This window comes from Pan troglodytes, chromosome 17 (genome assembly GCF_028858775.2).
Source record: "Pan troglodytes isolate AG18354 chromosome 17, NHGRI_mPanTro3-v2.0_pri, whole genome shotgun sequence".
NCBI lineage: Eukaryota > Metazoa > Chordata > Mammalia > Primates > Hominidae > Pan > Pan troglodytes.
In genome coordinates, this window is record NC_072415.2 from 44,915,954 (window position 1) to 44,936,655 (window position 20,702).

General features: G+C 44.8%; 1 protein-coding gene across 5 annotated transcripts in view; it reads left to right on the forward strand.

Annotated features, from left to right (window-relative positions):
- MAPRE2 (microtubule associated protein RP/EB family member 2) overlaps positions 1–20,084 on the forward strand; it is a 164,739-nt gene extending 144,655 nt beyond the window's left edge. For 4 of the 5 annotated variants that reach the window (XM_512089.9, XM_003315857.7, XM_003315856.7 and 1 more), the window contains 3 exons: positions 5,168–5,307; positions 10,264–10,422; positions 18,515–20,084. In XM_512089.9, coding sequence (XP_512089.3) covers positions 5,168–5,307; positions 10,264–10,422; positions 18,515–18,589 — 374 coding nt within the window. In that variant the 3' untranslated portion in view covers positions 18,590–20,084. Of the gene's footprint in view, positions 1–5,167; positions 5,308–10,263; positions 10,423–14,529; positions 14,829–18,514 lie in introns of those variants that run through there. The other variant, XM_063795607.1, reaches the window with a different exon arrangement.
- The last annotated feature ends 618 nt before the right edge of the window (positions 20,085–20,702 follow it).

Here is a 20,702-nt window from a genome sequence, read left to right on the forward strand (position 1 = left end):
GAAGCAAGAAGATAGCTATTGAGGACTTCAGTATCTAAAACCAGGATTGGATGCTGTCAGAGACATGTTTGGAGCAGTTTACGAGATTGGAATACAGATGGTAGCTCACATAAAAGTATTCTATCAATGTTAAGTTTATGACATTGATAACTGTGCAGTTTTGTGAGAACATTCTTGTTCTAGTGCCCAGGTAAGGGGGAAAGAGTATCTGGCAGCCCCAGAAATTTTAGAGTGTGGTTGTTAGAAGGCAGCGAGACCTAGAAAGCAAATAAACAAAAACAAGTTCTTAACTCTAAAGAGTTATGCTGTATGTTAGGATATTGTCTTTTATTTATTCTGAAAAAGAAAACATGAAATCATTGAATATAATGAGGACAAAAGGTTTCATTTTTATTTTTATACATTTAGTATTTCTTAATCATGTGACAGCTGTGAGGGGTAAATTACTTCCGTTTCAAATTGCAGCTTGGGATGATTTAATGAGCCCACTTTACATTTATTTGAAAACAAGCTTTTAGTTTAACTGTTAATTATGGGTTTTTTTTGTTGTTGTTGTTGTTTTACCCAAACCTCAGAAGATACTAAGATCTTTCCCATGCCTTTCCTGTTCTTTAATTTCTTCACATTTATTCATTTGAAGGTAAAAATGTAGTTAAGTAGGCCTGATCTCACATATCCTCATGCATCATTTATTTTCCTGTTATCAGTTTTTCTCCGAACAATAGAATTTCAAGATCCCTCTCATTTTAAATATCAAATACTAATTACCTAAGTGATTGATTATTAAATGTTTAGAATTTTTTTTCCATTTCTTCCTTCACTCAGCCTGCACTGTGTCCCCGTTAGTGAGGCTTAACGGTGGGGCAGAAGCGGTGCTTCCATCCCACATGTGTGTAGGTGGTGGAGCAGCAGAGGTTGCCGAGCCTGATTTTCATTGCCTGCACCTCTCTCATCTCAAAGGGATCCAGGAGGTGCACGTGTGTGTGCCAGTGGGAAAGCCCTGGGGCCCTAGGCCACCACCTGACCTTTGCCTGATTCGTGAGCACAGATGCCATTTTAGGGCCGAGACTCTGCTGAACCACAGCTTGGTGAGTCCAAGCCACACAGGCAGGTTGAAGTTGGGCTCTGTTAACAGAAAGGGATATTTCCTCAGGGGAAGAAAACAAAACAAAACCTGTTTCCCCAAGTGGCTGTGTGTGGCTAGAAGGGGGAGAGCATCAGTAACTGCAGCAGCTGTGCCCTCCCTCCCTGCCGTGAGCCATGCTGAGCGCCTCCAGCGGCCGGGGATTCTCCCTGCGTGTCTCACTGCTCTCCTGGCCAGTGTCCTCTGCTTCTTCATAGTTGCTCTTCCCTGATAACGTGGCTTTGCCCAGGGGTTTGGCTTGCCATGACCCCTTCTACATCTTATCAAACATTTCAGTTTTTTTTTCAAGCTCTGTTTGATAATACCCTGAGAATATAATTAGTGATAGCCCTTTATTGTAAGCAATCAGCTTCTGTTTCTTCCATGATTTTTTCTTTTTAAATTGACATCAGACTGGATAAGGCCAGATACCAGAACGTGAGTGTGTCTGATGATCCTAGCTCAGTTATTGCAATGACTTTTTTGTTGCTGACCTGCCTATGAAAGACTGCCAGGGTGGGTGGGTCATCACATGCTATCTAGGGAAGCCCCCTCTGCAAGGCTGTGTCCCTCAGGAGGGGCCAGTGAGCATGGCACAGGCTTGGACAGCCCAGCATAGACCACTCAGAGTTAAGCATATACTGACTGAGTTTACTCCACCTCTCCTAATTGTGTAGGTAAGGAGCCTAAGTAATTTACAGAAGGTAATCTTAAGAGGAAACCAAGGAGGAGCTCTCTTTCTGGGAGGCTGATGGTTTTTATTTGGTTTCCTTCTTGTCTCGCTGGTTCTTTGTGTCTGTGACTTTGACATTGGCATCAGCTCCTCAAGCTTCCCCTGGTGTCCTTACCCTGGAGAGATGCCTCTGCTAGGTCTTATATAATGAATTATAAAAACTATTATTGAATTTCTCTGGGTTAGGCACTGTGATTGGTGGTGAGAGCATAAGGTGACTAAAACAGATGAAACACCTATGTCCTAGGGTTTATGTTCATGGGAGAAGTAGACATTAAAGAAATAGCTGTACCACAACAGTGGAAAGTGTTCAGGGCACTGTGGCCTCCCAGACAAAGTGACATCTGAGCTGAGACTGGCAGGGTGGTAGACCTACTTGCTCAGAGGAGGTAGGGGACAGGAAGGAGGCAGAGAGAATACAGCCTGACTTGCATGGTGTATTAGTTCTTACAGTGCCATAAAGAACTGCCCAAGACGGGATAATTTATAAAGAAAAGAGGTTTAATTGACTCACAGTTTCTCAGGGCTAGGGAGGCCTCAGGAAACTTAAAATTATGGCTGAAGGGGAAGCAAACATGTCCCTCTTCACATGGCAGCAGGAAGGAGGAAGTGCCAAGCAAAGAGGGAAAAAGCCCCTTAAAAAACCATCAGATCTCGTGAGAACTCACTCAATATCACAAGAACAACATGGAGGTAACTGCCCCCCATGCTTCAGTTACCTGCCACAGGGTCCCTCCCACAACATGTGGGGATTATGGGAACTACAATTCAAGATGAGATTTGGGTGGGGACACAGCCAAACCACGTCACATGGGATGGTCATGGAGTCATAGAACCCTGGCTTGTTCCTGAGAACATTGAAGGTGCCATACCAGAAATTCTTAGATAGCTGTTGCTCTATGTGAGACTGAGCTAGAGAACAAAGACTGCATCTTAGGCATTTTTAGGGGCCTCCAGTGCATGGCCCATGGCAGGCACTTAACAAATGTGTGTGTAAGGGGTGTTGATCATAGGTAGTCTTCGCACTGCTTTCTGTTAGACTTCCTTTATATTAAAATATGAGGTATTGCTTATAAAAAGATCTGAAAGAACTTGATATTTCCGAGCTGTCTCCCCAGCTGTTAGGCTGGTGGCTGCCTCAGAGAAGATTCTTTGCCAGATCAGGTGTCCTCACCCTGCCTGCCCTGCCTGCTTGTCTACTTGTTTTCTTTACCCAGTTGGTTTGCCTTTGGGTTAAAGAACTTGGTCAGCGGGACATGGAAGTAGTGTTCCAGGAGTGTTTTATATGGGCTTCAACAGAGCTGAAGCCCATATACCAGTCACAAAGCAAAACGTCAGCTCTCTGGAACCCTGGGGAAGCTCTTCTGCACAGATTTACCCTGAGAATATTCAAACTATTTTAAGTCTTTCCCAATTTAACCATTCTCATTTTAAAGTATATTAGGCACCTCCCTGTGTTTTTAAAGAAGTTTATTTTTTAAAAATTTTTAACAGAAAGGCTTATATTTAAAGGCTGTAATGCTGTCAGTGCTTCTAGGGGGTGTGACTTGCATCCGGAGCTAATGACCCCAGGCACCTGAAGACACAAATATAAATTTTATGGTCTTTCTGTTTGCTACTTTGTAATTAGGATGTTGGTTGAAACTTGTAACTGCTGTCACATACCTGTCTTTATAACCCTTCGGCTCTTGCTAATCTGTTGGTACTAATAAACTGTGAAGTTGAAAATAAACTGTAAAATTGGAAACCGCATCACTAAAAGTTTTATTTACTTGTTTATATAGTTAGTTAAACTTTTGCTCTTTAAGCAAATACATGTTCAGCTGAGCATTGTGCTACGCACTGGGGTTACAAAGATGAATAAGATGTGTTTCTTGCTCTAAATAAGAGCAGGGGTTGGGGGATTAGGCCAGTGGGAGCACAGAGAAGGAACATCTACACCACACTGAAGGGGTAGTGGAAGACAGAGATGCCACTTCACAGGGACTGTGTTCAGAGGAAAAGGGAATGGACGGGCACCCAGTAGTGGCTTGGAATTTCATAATCCATGAAGTACACTGCGTATACATTGGGGCATCTATTTTGGCCACAGAGGCCATTCTTGTGTCTGTGCGTTGTTCTAGGTAGTGAGAGTCTATTGTGACCTGAGCTCCAGATAGGCGAGGTCTTACCTGAAACCAATGGTTTTTCTTTTTTCCACTTCACAACATTATTAGTGATGCTAAGTGGATCACTTCCTTAAGGTGCTGACTCTCAGATCTCCCCATTGTAAGGGTGTGTTTTCCCCTTTAGAGTAACACATGTAAATATCTTGTTCCCCAAAACCCTCTCACCTAAAGTTTACATGTCCAATGACGAGCCCTTTGTGAATCGCTTCTTAGTTACGGATGTTGCAAAATTGTGATTTATTTTCTAGTTCCAGCATTTCTTGCATATTTAGTGGCTGCCAGTGTTCCTTAAAAAGGATTGAAAAGATCTTTATATTCTTTTCTCTTCCCTCTCCCTCTCCCTGTCTTCCAGCCCATGTCTTTTTCAGTCATTATAGATTAATAGATTTTTATTTATCCAGTGCATTACAATAAATGAAGCTATTGTTCTTCCTGATATTCAGCTGTCCCAAGTGTGACTAGTTGAGAGCCCCTTCAAGCTCTTGATATAAATCCTGGAGCACCTCCTTGCTTTTTGACACAAGATATCCTAAGCTTACCCTGAACATTCCCTGCACCATCCCTAGAATCAGCCATTTCTCAAGAAGCCCTTTTATTGCAGAATAACATTTAGAAACCAAAGTTTGGGCATCAGGAGTGCCCACTGCTATGGAGATGTCATTGCTCTTAGGTACTTTAGTGGCTAAAGCTAGGAAATGTTTTAAAAGAGAAAAAAATACATTTGGATTGATATTTCTGCTGAAGTATTAATTGGTTATAAGATCTTTTCTCTTGTTTGTTAGAAATTCAATTAGGGTGATACTTTTAAGTTTATCTAAAAACCTTTCCTCTTAAAAATCTTAAAATCCCTTTGTTCTCTTACTCTTATGTCTCCAGAGGGAGAGGGGACAATGGCATTAACCTCATGTTACTTGAGGAAAAAAAAAACAGCACTCACAAAGGTGAGATAAGTTGCCCAAAACAACCGTACTTTAACTGTGTACACTCCTGCTGAAATATGTATACTCCTTCTGTATGGGAAGGGATCACTGGAGGTATCTCTTATATGTTGTTGTAAGCTCTTTTCATATCATTCATTTTCTATGTATCTAAAATACACTTTTAATATTGCCAGTATTTATAATTTATTCTGATTGCTTTCAGGTGCAGCTAAATCAAGTCCAGCAGCTAAACCAGGATCCACACCTTCTCGACCCTCATCAGCCAAAAGGGCTTCTTCCAGCGGCTCAGCATCCAAATCCGATAAAGATTTAGAAACGCAGGTCATACAGCTTAATGAACAGGTAATGCATCAGCTCTGGCCATGCCTCTAGGAGCAGTGATGTGTGTAAGAGGTAGGGGGCCTAGGATCCCCTAGGACTGGGGTAAGGGAGGGAAGGGTAAGGAAGAATCCTTGGTTTCAAGTAAGTGAGAATAAAAAGAATTGTTCGAAGACAAAATCAGTAGCCCATGATGAATAAAAAGTGTTAGTCACAAATCTCAAAGCTGTACATTAAGATGGGGCAGATGGCTCAGCCTTGCTGCAGACTTCAGGCTACCTTCCCCTCCCCTGCTCCTCAGGGCTGTCATGAGCTCCAGGCTAGACCGTAGCCCATCCTGCCCACTTCTGGCCATTCTAGATAGTGCTGCATTAGGGTGAGTCTGCCTCCCTCTCTTTTTAAAGGCTGGGTCAGGGTTAGTCTGTCTCCCTCCCACTCTCTTCTTTTTTCCCTTCTTCCTTTCTTTCTTCAGCTATTAGTAGTTGAGCTTATTCTATATGAAAGATATTACGCTTAATGCTGGTAATATAAAGGTAGAGGTAATATAAAGGTAAAGGTAATATAAAGTCCTTCATAGAACTTGGAGATAGCAGTTGCACACAGTAAGTTATTACACAAGCAAAACAAAAAACCTGATACTTCCCACAATGGCAGAAGTTGGGTGCTGCAGGAGCACCGAACCCAATATTTGGGGGATCTGAAAGGCCACAATTGTGTTTTAAGTAGAAGAGCTTTCCTTTTAATTTAATATTCCTCACAGTTATGGTAAAATCTAACTAGCTCCACTGTCTTTGAAATTTTCATTATAAAATCTTAGGTACTGCTCATCTTTCCTAAGATTATATGTAGCTTAAAAGTAATAAAAGCAACGGGTAGTGGAGGGCCCATCGAGGAGAGCCTTTTATCCTGGCTACCCTGCCGCTATGAGAGGAGCCTTTACTTCAGGGCCCCAGGCTGTTCCCAGCCGCTCACTGGGCCCGTCGTGGTGATTAATCTTATTCTTGATGAGCCAGCAAGAGTTTAAAAACAGCTTTTGTGATAATTGTATATTTGTAATCAAGAATCTAGTTTAATGGAGGCAGTTTCTTAGCTAGGGTGTTTCTTTACAATTCTGATCACTTTATGGAAAAAGGTATAAAAACAAGCCATCCAGCAGGTAGGACTTGGATTTGGAAACTAGAATGTTCTAATTACCTGCTGATTCTCAGTTTGAGCCCTGTTTCCAATAATGACTTCTTCTCAATTAAAAGGCAGTAAGGACAGTCATAATGAACCTTGGTCCACATGCCTCAGGCTCCAAGAAAATCAGAGTAGACCTAAAGGCTGTAATGCCTTGGACCTAAAGTTAGTCCTCCCATATCCATGGGTTACCACATCTGCACATTCAAGCAACCAAGTATTGCAAATATTCAAAATAAAAAATAGCAATACAAACATAAAAGCTAATGCAAATTAAAAACAGTACAACATAACTTTACATTGTATTAGGTATTATAAGTAATGTAGAGATAATTTAAAGTATACAGGAGTATGTGCGTAGGTTGTATGCAAATACGATGCCATCTTGTGTCGTCTTATATCAGGGACTTCAGCATCCATGGGTTTTCATATCTGAGGGACATCCTGGAATCAGTTCCTCTCAGATACCAAGGCACAACTGTAGAACTCTTTTTCCTTAAGGAACCCAAATTCTTTTGGTATCTTTCTTATCTTGTGTTTCTTCATGACTCCTCCCTCTCTTCCCCGTCTGCCACACCCAATGTCCCACCTCTCCAGCCCAAAGTATAACCACGTGGAAACCTTGAGGTTCTCTCCCGCTTATAGCCTGAACCGCCCAGCCCCACTTCCCCTCCTTGGGGCTGGCTGTAGGCTCCCGCTAGCTCTCCAGATCACACACAGAGCCCCATCCCCAGGGAACTCAGACCTCTAAAATGCCTCCACTAAACCATGCTACCATCCACAATGCCACTCAGAGAACCGAGTGAGAAGAGAGAGGAATGGTCCAGTGCCGCCTTCCTGTTATAATCCTTTCATTACTTCCCAAAGGCCTGCCTCCCCATTTCTGCCCCCAACACCTTCACACCGAGGAATGTGCCTGCCCCTGTCTGTCCCTCAGAAGGAAGACACACCCTGAATTCTGAGTCCTTCAATCAGTATTACTGAGCACTTACTCCAAATTTATATCCGTGGTTCACTGTTGACGTTCCCTCCTTTTTCTGTCTTGGAGCCAACAGGATGCCCCCTGAGCCTGGTAGGGGGCCCCACAGGCATCATGGTGTTGGAACAAAGAACACTCGGGCGAGGAGAGGCTGAGGGGAGACCCTGATGCTGAAGGGTGAAGCACAGTCATCACTGAGAAAGAGACAAGTGCCATAAACTTAGAGGAGTCTCATTTGCTTGGCCTCCTGCATTTTCTCAGGCAATTTCCCATGATGCACTAAAGAAGTACCACTATGCTAGACCATTCCCATGATAGAAATGAATCAAAAGATTTAGGAAAAGTCATAAAGAAAGTAATTAGGGACTCGTTCTGTATAGTGGGTTAGCCAACCAGAAGTGGGTTGGAGTCAGTGGATTAGCCAACTGGAAGTAGGTTGGTCTTCACTCAGGGAGCGTGGGTGGGGCCAGGGATGGGTGTCGATTAGCCCAGGCAGAGACTATAGCCATCACTGAAACAGCAAGGCCTGCAGGAACCTGCAGTCTGTGGCCACACTGGGAGGAGTTAGAAGAATGGTAAGAAGAGTGCTGCTTCTCATTTTCTAAGATCATCTACAGCATCTCCTTCATTGCTTAAGCATCTGCCACAACCCAAGAGGGATGAGGCTGGCATTGGTCTTTGTGAGGGGGACTATGACAGTGGAATTTTGCTTGCCAATTGCTCTTTCATCATGTAAGTTAGCTAGTGTTGGTTTTTACTAGGGAATGTTGGTAGTGGCAGCTGTTACCTAATGCATGTGGAATATCACTGAAGCCTGATTTGCACTAAAGGGTTGTCTGGAAAAGCCTCAGCTATGTGTTCATTGTGCAGAACAAAGCCCTAGGGAGCCAGACAGACCTATTTTCGTGGGTTGGATGTGTCCTTGCCTGGTACAGGGGACTGGGGGGTGGTGGCACATCTAAGCTGCCACAGATCCATCTGCTGGCACTAGCACAGGGTTGAGATGGATTTTATGTCCAAACCTGGGGAGAGGTTGGTTTGTTTTAAAGCAGGAAAGGATTTCTAGAATAAGAGTTTTCTTTTTTCTGGAATTTAAGCTGGTCACCTTCAGTTTTTTGTACATCTTACAAATGTGCAAGCTATAGTATTGATAGAAATGAGTTAAAAGCAAACTGGTTCTCCACTGCTTTGCAAGCAGCCACATGGGAGTGTCAGTGAGGGTAACCCTGAATCTACAGGATGGATATGGTTTGCCAGGTGCACAGGAAGAGGATGGACGCTGCATGGGCTCAGTGTGTGTTTGGATGAATCAGTAATTCCAGATGGATAAAGCATACACAAAGGCCCAGAATTATTAGAAGGAGAGAGGAGGAAATTTGCATTCCAAATGTAATTTTTTGAAATTCTATTAGGGGTGATTTTTAAGATAATGACAGAGAGATTTTACCTAAGGAGGGCCATGAAAGACTTAATTTACCACCTGAAGCATATACCCTACATAAAAATAAGCAAAGGGTTTAAACAAATGGGGATCCTCAGAGACCAGGAACGGGGTAATAGTTTGGGCCTGAGTGTAGCTGCTGCGCCTGTAGGACTATGGTAGACTGAGATTTGAAACCAGATCTAGTCACAACCCCGTGAGGGTTTCTTTAGCTCTGGGTGTCCGAGTTCTTGGACCCTCTTTTGACCACTGCCTCCTCCCTTCACTTGGACTGTTTTGTAGCCACCCTGAGAAGCTGCACAACCCTGGAAACTCTGAACCAGGATAGAGGGGAAGAAAGAGGAATGAGGGCTACTGTGGTGAGGGAATAGGCCTTCCTTGCCCTCCTGCCTTCCCAGTGACGTACCCAAAGCCCGAACTAGAGAAATTGAGACAGATCCACTCAGCCAGGCTTTGGGTCTTACCCAGTTTTCCTCGTGTCACGAACCCTCAGTTTCTCCCTGGAGAGCGTTTGTCTAATGTGGCTCAGTATCATTTGTGAAAGGGTCTAGCTAAGGGTGGCTTCCATGTAAGTGATCTAAGGGAGGGAGAGTCCTCAACATAAAACTAAATAGCCATGCTTACAGCCTCTCTCTTCTGCTTCTCTTTCCTCCTCCCATTCTCCATTTCCTGCAGAAGATGAACAAGTATTTCAGTCTGTTCAGGCCGCTAGAGCAGAGTACTGTAGACAGGGTGGCTTATAAACAACAGAAATTTACTTCTCACAGTTCTGGAGACTGGGATGTCCAAGATCAAGGCGCCAGTAGATTCAGCGTCTGCTTGAGGCCCCATTCTTCATAGATGGCACCTTCTCACTGTCTTCACATGCTGAAAGGATGAATGAGCTCGCTTGGGCCTCTTATCAGGGCACTCATCCTATTCATAAGGGCTCTAACCCCATGACAGCCACCTCCCAAAGGCCCTACCTCCTAATACCATCACCTTGGGTGTTAGGATTTCAACATATACATTTTGAGGAGATACAAACTTTCAGACCATAGTAAGAAGTTAGAGGAAAGATATGTTCCAGCCTATGTTAGCAGGAGACGAAAGCTCACTTCCAGCCTGCAGGGAACCGCACAAGCAGAAGGACCACTCTGTCCCTGGTTAATAAACGCTCAGTTGCCTGAAGGGAATGACCAGAGTGCTGTGGAGAATTGGACGTTTTGGCCCAGGGTCAAGCTCCAGACAACAGCCCTGTTGTTTCTCCCTCAGACTTACACATTGGTTATTTCTGCTTCTCTCTCTCTCTCTCTTTTGGGTTTTATTCACAGGAATTGCTGGTCACGTCTTATACTATATTTTGGGTGGTTTTTTTTTCTTCACTCTCACTCCCTTGCAGGTACATTCATTAAAACTTGCCCTTGAAGGCGTGGAAAAGGAAAGGGATTTCTACTTTGGGAAGTTAAGAGAGATCGAGCTACTCTGCCAAGAACACGGGCAGGAAAATGATGACCTCGTGCAGCGACTAATGGACGTCCTGTATGCTTCAGAAGAACACGTAAGTGTGAGGAGCATGTGACTCCTGTGTTCTAAAATGACTCTCTTGGTCAAAACACAGTAGATCAGCACGCCTTAGAATACTTCCCCAGGACCTCAATGAGAATTACTGCTCAGCCAAGTGCACTTGATAGTCCCAAAGGAATAAACATCGTTATCATCATGATCTATTGACCCATGCCTGTGGGACAGGCAGTCATAAATTAATCTGGGAAGAGATGGGTGGGGTGGGGAAGGCTTTGACAGAAAAATATGCTTATGCAGCCAAACTGCAAGTGGTCTGCAGCTCTCTGAGCAAATGAGCATTAAGAATTTGTATACAGATTCCTCCTTCTTCGTGCAACTACAGAGTGTAGTTAAAGGAGAAAATAATCTAGATGCTTTTCCCATCCCCAGAAGCCCCATAATTGACTGTTTTTATTTCATAGCTGGTTGTCTTGGTTACTCATTGCCAGGACAGACTAGAGCTGTGGGACAGCCACATGCACACCTCCTTTATGGGGAGGAGCTGCCACCAGAGTTGCTATTCACAAGTGCTGCTATTCACAAGTGCTGATGGAGACCCAGGATGTGGCTGTGTCAGGGTGATGAAAAGCAGATGTGAGAAATGGAGGAGGAATAAGAATCTAGGAAGCAAGGAGAGAAAGGGGGGCAGGATGCATGGCAGAGACTGAGGCAAGGCACCCCGGGTCTGCCAGTGCCAGGAGAGAGAGGCCCAGCAGCCAGAGGTGGAGGTGGGAGCCTGATGTGGCTTTACCTTCCACAGAGCCAAGTTGAGGGGTTGGGGTGTCCAGCTTCTCTTATGCCAGGCTGATGCTAGTGGAAGTGTCCCGGTCTCTGGGTGTTCTGAGCCTGTGATGTTCTGAGGGCCTCCAGTGGAGTTGTATGTGTTGATATTTCTATAGGACGTAGCAAGCCATCAGCAAGTTTACTCTCTTATTCCAGCTGAATCCCAGGCAAATGTTTACTCCATTTATGCCTCAAAATACTAGCAGTGAAATTCTCCTAAACTGTAAGGCACTGTATCTGTAGTTTGGAAGCTCTTTATCACTTTTTTTTTTCACTTCTTCCAAATATTTTGGTTTAAATTATTTATTGGTTATCAATAGCTCAGAATTTGAAGCACTGATAATCCACCTGGTTTCCATGATGGCTTCATAAAATACGGTTCTCAGTATTTTCAGATCTGATGGAAGAAACCAGAGACTGATTTGTAGTATGTCTGCAGCTGCCACAGTGTCACATATATGACGTCCTGTGTGTACAGAGTGCTTGCCCTCTGTAAGCACTAGATGGACTATGGTTATTCTCTTCACAAGCTTATTTGAGGCTAAATCAGCTGAGATCTCCACAGCGCCGTGAGACTGAGTGAATGGCGCTGCTGTCTGCGATAACGCCTGCTAGTGGGAATAAGGCCGGCGTGCAGGATCAAATCTTCTTCCCAGCCCTGCACTTCAAACGGGGAAACCCTGAGTCTAACCTCATGCCAGATTTTGTCCCAAGAGGGAGTCCATGTGCAGGAGCACTGTCCGACAGTGAACTCCAAATGAAGTGTTGGAGAGGTCCACTGAATTCCCGGCTAAGATAGGTGGACAGCCTCAGGCAAGAGCTCTTGCCTCCTGGGTGTGATTTCCAGGGGGTCTACCTAGATGACCGCACTCAGTTTCTGTTCTGCCATACCCATCACCACCCGACCCCACACACACATACATCCCAGCACCACCTTGCCGCCATCTGGATTCAGAGAGCCATTCCTGCAATGTACATGCAACTAAAATGCAAGCACCCCAAGAAGAAATAACACTTTAAGGCCTCATCATTCATTACGACTAAATAATAAGTTTAGCAGACACCTCTTCTGAGACACCTGGTTGGGGTTTGAGGTAGAAGGGTCTAGGACTTGACGTATATTAGCTTATTAGCTCCTATAATTCTCTAGAGAATCCTATTAGGTAGCTATTGTTGTCATCCCATTGTACAGATGAGGGAAACTAAGGCAGCAGAGAGGTTGAATAACTTTCCCAAGTCTAGGAGCAGAATAATTTCCATTTGAACCCTGAAATCTGAATCCTGAGTTTATGTTCTCCCTTCTCCAAGTCTGAGGCACCTTTTAAGTGCTATTATGACAGTAGTAATGGCTAATACTGATTGAGCATTTAGCATGTGCTAGGGATTGTATTCACGTACTACGTAGATTACTGACCTTAACCACATCCCTGTGAGGGTGAGTAATTACTTATCTACATTTTACAGATGAAATTACTAATCCAATGGCTCATAGTTAATAAGCTCCAGCACTAGGATTTGAACCCAGGTTTATCTAACTCAGAGGCTAAAATCATAAGGACTGAGTTACCTCCCTCGCTGAGTATTGGGTACCATGGAGCAGGGAGGAAACGAACATAGTACTAGTTGGGGAAAGCCTCAAGATTAACTGTCTACTTGACAGTCTTCAGGTGAACACGCCCTGTATGTGAAGAAGAAAGTTTCCAAATTTTTATGTGGGTTTTCTCTAAATTACTCCCCTTACCTCGTTTTGTTGATTTTCACCTTCAAAAGCCTAGTTGTGGCCTCTTTTTCTGGGCATTCATCTGATTTTAAATCAGCATCCAGAAAGAACTTCAGTTTTCTTCTAGCCAGTTTGTAACTTTTTTAAACCCACTTTGTTGTTGTATCTCTGGCACTGTGCTGACATCATCAAATAGATTTAAGGGAAGGAAGAGAGAGGGAAAGAGACAGAGGCATTGCCCTGTAAGTATATGCTGGGGAGTACCCAAAATTCAAGAAGAGAATTACTCAGAGTAACCAGGCAATTGAATCTGGCAGAGAAAACAGCCTTAACATAAATTGCATGTGTGGGTTACCAGAGCAAGATGTTCAAATGCAGTTACTGGCTTAATTTTTCTAGTTCCAGGATATTTTTATTGCAACTTTGTGTCTGCAAAACTCCTAAAGAGACACATCAGGCTATACTGAGTTTTCTACAGAGAGTAAGCCGTTTGATCTGGAATATGCCAGGTGTCCTTGTTTGGAATGTGACAAGACCCATTTGTTTAAACCTTGGTTTTTATGCAGAAAGTAAAGGAAGGCTGCAGTGGGCCTGGACGCCGTGCTGGGTGCTTTCCATATCCTGTGCATGCATGACTCTGCCGAGAGGCTCAGGAGCAGCTAGATACTCTCCTTTCTGCCCCCTAGCACTCCACCTCCCAGAGGTCCAAGAAATCATCCTAGATATCTTAAAGCCTCCAAGCATTTTCATTTCTTCCTGAGAATATGGAATCTGGTTTCTCTGGAACCACCCAGAAGCACATAGCCAGTCCTACACTGGGGGAGTGAGCCTTCCTAAAGCTGTACCCTTGCCTGCCTTCCCCTATGTCTGTGGTCTGGAAAAGCAACGGTTTTGAAAAACAATGTGCTTAGTGGTTACGATGCCATCATACACCACTGCCCCCATCTCTGGGAATCCTGCTTTTGCCCCACTGTGCTTTCCCCTGACGTTGTGTCCTGTTTTCTGGCCAGCCCCACACTTGTGTGATGGGTAGACTTGCACCCATGTGCAGGGATGATGTACATGGCGTCTGAGAGGAAGTGCCAGCAGTTTGTTCATGATGCTGTTGGTACAGCTGTGTGTACAGAGCTGAGATGGCTCAGATGCCTGGTGGTCTGCCTTTCCCAGAGCCCTCCTGGAGCTAGAAGGCCAGGTTGCAGCACATGCTGTTCAGCTAAACATAGATGGACATGCTTTGCTTTGACATTTGAGGTAGGAGTATTTGCTGGGGAGATCTCTTCCCCTGAGTGATTACTTAACACTCTTATTTGGTGATGATTGGCCTCTGATTCTTATATTTAAGCCATCCCAGAATATGATGTTTGGAAGATGTGAAAATCCAGGTGGGAGTTTTGAGCAGAAAATCAACAGAGGTGGTTCAATTCCCAGTTGTAGAGACCTAATGGAAGTTTCCAGAGCAGATACTTATTCTTATTATGTTTTCCCCTGATACGTAACTTGGAGCCACAGGAGTCTGGGCTGAGGCATTGGCTACCTGCTCCCTGTGGATTCTGTCAGCTGAAGGGCACCGGCTTATGAACAGTTACTTGTTTCCTGCAGGGACAGGCTGTGCTTCTGTCACTGGAGGGCCTCTTGTCACTGGACTAAGTGCTGGCTATAGAAAAAGACCCAACCCTACCTCAGAGGAGCTCCCAGTCCCAGTAAGGGAGACAGACAGGGACATGACTAACTGGAATATGTGTCAGATGATGACAAATGTGATCATGGAGACATAAATAAACTTGCGTGGGGAGCAGATAAAGGCCGCCTGGAGGACCACGCAGAGACTTCACAGCGAAGATGGCATTTGTGTTGGATGTTACAGGGTGACTGGGAACATCAACAGCTATAGAGCTAAGGTAGGGAGAAACTGCATGAGCAAAGCAGAGAAGAAAGACCAGCAGCCACAGCTGGCATGGTGGCAGGAGACAAGGCTGCAGGGTGGTGCCTTCCACAGCTAGGAAGCCAGGAGCTGTTGGAGCTTCCTGATGGGCCTTCCTCTCTCCTTTGCCCCCATTTTCCTCCCACAGTGGCCTAGAGCCTTCTTCAATACCATCTTCCAGTTTGCCTCTCTATCTAATGATTATAAGGAAACTGAAGAATGATAGTTTTCTTACAATCACTCACAGCTCAACGGAAAGATGTGAATAGATTGATACACACATATTAGAATTATTAGGTGATGCTCTGGTGCATTAGTCTCATATTTGGTATAGGTTTCGCCTGGCCTCCTACTTAGACATGGGTTTAAGTTCTTCATTCTCGTATAAGGCATAGAAAAAGATTGTTTTTTCCTGTGAGCCTGCAATAGCATTGTGTGGGCTGTGAGCTCTCAGTTGTGATTTGTAACACCCCAGAATTACAGATGTGTTCTGCCAGACTCTCAGACTGCCTTAACTTGCAGGCCAAGCATGAGCAATCCATTGATAAATTGGGAGCTTTGCTGGTATTTCCCAGTGAGAGTTGTCTGGGGTCCACAGTTCCTGCAGATGCATGACATCACAGAGGGGTCCTGTGACTGAGACTTAAGCTGGATGTGCATGAGAAGCAGCTGCCCTGGGCATCTGGAAGCCTCAGAGCCATAGACAAGGCCAGCAAACCTGCTGCCTTGTTGGATATGTTTGGAAAGGAGGCCTAGCCTAGTGTCTTCCTGGCCCTCTAGTTTATTACAGGCTCAATGATTACTTGAATCTAGGTCTTTCAACTTTAGCTCCATTAGCCCACAATAAACTCCCAGTTGTGACGTGAGCAAATGAGAATTTCTGCAAAATGTAAAACAGATCCTCATTTCTGAAATCTTCTTTTCAGCAGTCTAACATGCACAGAAACAATTATATAAAGAAAAGCGTACTTTAGAGCAGCTGAAATTTGAGCAATACAATATGGAAGACACCACACTCACGTTCAAGAGTTAGGATGCTGAATAAAACAACATAACTCACCGTGGGGGGCTCAGAGCCCGGCTGGAGAGACAGATGTGTAGCCATCCAGCAAGAACACACGCGGGACTGTGGTGCGCCCTCCCACCGAAGCAGAAACTGAGGATAGGAAGCTTGGAGAGGGAAGCCATTATCTCGGGGCTGCAGGCAGTGAGAGAGGCTTCAGGGAGGAGTGACTTTCTCATAATTTAGAGGAGCATGTGGCGGGACACACAGCTGGGAGTTCCCAGCCCACCATTCTTGTTAAACTCCCATGAATGTTAGTTTCATTCTTCTCCCTTGGATGAGAGGAGAGCAGTGGCTTAGGAAGGCCAGTAACTGTTTCTTGTCCTGCGCTGGCCCAAGAAGAAGTTCTCTCCTGCTCCCCTGAGCATGTATGGCCACACTGTCGGTGAGGCACTGACTCTGAGCTGAGAGGACCAGCCTCACGTGTGCCAGGCAGAAGGCAAAGCAGTGTGCAGAGGAAGTGCCAAGAGCACAGCTGCTGTGATGCCCAGGGGTCTGGGGTCGATCCGGCAGAAGGGGAGTAAAGAGGGGATCAGGGCTCTGAGATCTCCCTGAGGTCAAAGAGCACCTGCAATTAAGGAATTCGGGAGTGCAAGGGTCAGGAAGACACATGATGTGATCAGAGAGAGCAAGAGATTGGGCCTAACGTTCCAGAAGTGGAGCTAGTTCTAGGTGGTGAACACAGGGTGGTCATGGGGGGTAGGGAGAGCTCACATTTGCTGAATAAGGGGCCTGTCGGCACAGTAAGAGACAATGCCAGATTTTTCCCCAAGTTTTCAACACAATGTCACTGTCTACTGTTGGTTGACACAGAAAGGGTTACTTTTTTAAAAAAATTACTTGCACTTCTAGAATATATTCCAGAGTTCTCCCACTAAGAAATAATAATCACAGCTCACATTTCTATTTACCATGTGCCAAATACTCTTCTAGGCACTTTACCTATTTTAACTCATTAACTCCTCTGTTGGATTCGAGGAGTCCTTTGATTCATTGACTAATGAAATGCATTGTAAATGCTCCTACATGGATACCTTATCCCCAGCTTTACAGGTGAGGAAACTGGGGCCCAGAGCAGTTAAGTTCTAGACCCAAACCCACACAGCCTGTAAATAACAGAGCTGGGATGTGAACTCGAGTCCATGTTGTAACCTTGACATTCTACTTACTGCCTCTCAGAAAATAAGTGGCTCGTGACCTTGGCTGATAGTCTGATAGTCTCAGTCATTCATTCTTGAATCCACTGCAATTTGTTCCTCTCAACACAACATGGATTGAGTCTTACATAAGAAAGATGTGGCACCGAGAATCCTATCCCTGACCTCAGTAACCTCAGCATCCAGTGGGTGGGGCCAAAAGGGTCAAGACAAGATTCCAAATCAGTGTCATAGCAGAGGAAGAAAACAAATGCTGCAGGAGAAGAGAGAAGGAATTCTGGCTCAGTGATCATGCCATATTTGAAGTGGCTAAAGATGGGTTTGTCCTAAGCTCCAAGGAAGAGGGGCCCGACAGACAGGGAAGGGCTTGGGCAGTTCAGTGCTCAGGAGCCAGCGTGCCAGGTGTGCGAGGCATGGGCACTTCCGTATGTCCCAGCACATGCTCCAGACTGCATCACAGAAGCTGTGTGCCCTTACTGAGGGAACAGGGAACTCCTTTGATTAGCCATGCTCCCTCAGCTTGGGTAAAAGCAGCAAATATTTTGTGTGAGTTCAGAAAATGAATGAATGTGCAGATACGGCTGACTGAGGCTAGTGCTCCCTGGAGTTGGTGTTCATGCCATGCTTCACTGGGTTAGATAAAGGAATAAATAGGGCTGTTTATTTCTAAATAGTGGGAAGAACAATTCACCTATCTGATTCTCAGTTGATAAACATAACGTAAGCCAAAAGGGCCCCAAGCAGTCTAAGTAGATGTCCCAAAGTCCTTGAGCTAAAGCTCCTGAGCTCCCTCATTGGGAGGGGCCTCTTTGCCTGGGACAACCCATGAAATGTGGCTGCTGTCCTTTCCTTAGCCTGGGAACCTCTAACACTGCTGCTCTGGTATCTAAGCCTACATCAGGTTAGTAACATAACAAAGGGTCTCCCTCAGGGCGACACTACCGAGCAAGAAGAATGACAGCAAGGGAGGGACTAGGAAATGCAGCAAAAGCCCACATCCCTATCCATTAGTGAGGAGTGACACCCCTCACCAACATACCATGGAGGCCAGGGGTGCTGCTTTTATATTACAGCAGCTTTACTCATGGTTGTCATGATGCTCTTGGATCATTGTGTTTGGTTTACTCTTTTACAAAGGTTAGGAAAGTATGCCATGTATTCTAAGAAGATTTCCTTCCAAAACAAAATAGTTGGGTGCCTAAAGCCTGACGACTGTGCTTTCTAGAATGATCTGTTCTTTGATCACACGGGGAAGCTAAGGCGCCCCTGCATATGTATCGGACACCGGAAGCTGGGAGACGTTTGCATGGCGAGTTGTGCCTAACTAAGCCTGGTGCCCTCCACAGCCTTGAGACGCCATGCTGGCAGTGGCAATGGGCTGGAATGCTGCAGGGCCCCATTCCCAGTCAATTATCTCAGCTGAAACTTCTCCCCTGCCCACAGGAGGGCCACACAGAAGAGCCGGAAGCAGAGGAGCAAGCCCACGAACAGCAGCCCCCGCAGCAGGAAGAGTACTGACCCACCGCGGCTGCTCTTGACACTTCCATTGTGCGTGGGAACGTTTCTTCTGGAGAATTGGAACATGTGTGGCCCCAAGCTCAACAGAAACCAGTTGTTCCCAATCTGCCGTTACCATCAACGCACTGTTGCATATGCCAGCCACTGCGCTTGGTTCCCATTTTCTTTGCCAAGGTGTATTAGTGGACGGCCCTCTGGCCACCTACCCGAGAGATCGTAGGGTCACATACATCCAACTTCACCACTTGGCTGCTTGAGATTGGTTCTGCTCTTTTCTTCATTTCTTTCCAGAACAACTCTTTCCCACCCCAACACCACTGCCACCACCCCTCTTTTTATCCTGGTGTGAAACAATGGTAATTTGATATATGGTATTTATATTGGCATTTTTCAACCCAGTGTCACTAGATGTCACACACATTTGTGGTGCTTTGATGTTTGTTTGCAAGTCTAACCTCTGAACATAAATTTGGTCAAATAATTGGAACAAAGGGAAACAGATACTTGATATGAAAGCCATAATGACGGTGACTTGTGTCGTGGGGGAAAACATAAGGTCATTTTCTCCCTCTACTCACAATACTAAAGGGAAAAAATGGATTCAAAGCTAGGATTTCAGGGCCCAGCAGTGTTCCTCCATCAGCATGTTAGACAACTACACAGTATGTTGTTAGTTTTGAAAGACATTCACTCAAGGAAAACACCATCTCAACTTTGCCCTCTCACCATGTCCCTTGCCCCCATGTAGCCCATTTCCCAGGTTATGCTGTTTTCTTTCTCAGGGTCCTCTTTGGTGGGCAGCCACTCCCCGAGATGTTGCCATCAGTTTTCTGCAGTCCAAAGAGGGTCTGGTTAGGTACAGGTCTTCCTGCCTCATTCCTCTTCCTCTTTGTGTAGGTTTCAGCCACAAAACTGTCATTCACTCTAGGGGACCCCTACTAAAGGGTAACTTCAGGTGTGCAGCCCTGAGCTCCAAGGCTCTGCACCATGCCACACACTTGCTGTAAGGCTAGAAGTGAAGACCTTATTAATAGGAGCATAATTGCAAGGGAGAATCATGGTTCTGCAGTCTGGTGTAGACACTGGAATAACAGCACAGAAAAATCTATGATTCCCAATATCTTCTAGAATAAAGAATTTTCCCTCTTTAACACAAGGGCCCTCCTTGTCATTGACCTTAGCTAAACCATGGCAATTCATAAATAGAGGAAACATTAATGAATTAAAAGCATTCCTTATTTTTTAACTAATATTTGCACATTTTCTTAGTCTCTTTCCAAGTCTTTGCCTCTTCTTTTTCTTTATTTTTATTTTTTCCTTTGACAGATGGTATCCCTTCCTGGATCATTCATTTCACCTTGGTTTCTAACTTTAGGTTTACTTTCACTTGTTATTTGACTTAGCAGGTGCAACAAAAACAAGAAACAAATGTGCCCACCCCACTTTCCGCTTAACTGAAAAGCTTAAAATAAATTTCTGAATTATGTATCCTGAAGCTTTGAAATTTCTTTATTAATCGATGAAATATGAATTCTAAATTCTAGCATTGAAGCTTTTCACCAAAAGAAGTCTCTCCAAAATAAATCTTTTGCAGCAAAATGATATTTATTGAGTTATGTGGAAAAGATGGCTTGTATTTTTGAGATTATTACAACACACTGTGCAGAATTAGACAGATGTTCTGTGGTGTTTGGTTTCCCTTTCTTCTCTCTCCTGCTCACTCTGCATTATAGCGGCAGCTTATTTCTCTAAGGCTGGACAGCCTGGCTCTCGGCAGTGACGTCCTCCCACACCTGGTCACAAGTAGTAGTGGCTGTGCTATACACAGCATCATGCTTAACAGCGTGTTGCCCTTCTGAGCCTGTTGTACTCACTGATCTCTTTAAAAACAAAAAATAGCTCTTGTAAAAGATCACAATAACTCTATGCACCTGATACTGCAGTGGTTCCTAGGCCATTCTTCATCTGCTCTGGACATCTCAGTCATACCCAATGCTCAGTGGATCATGACCAAACTCCTGTCATGTGGATGCACGTGAATGGGTAGCAGGGAGTCAGGATCCTGCCTTCTCCAGCAACCCCTTACTGCTGTATAACTTGCATAAGCCTCCCT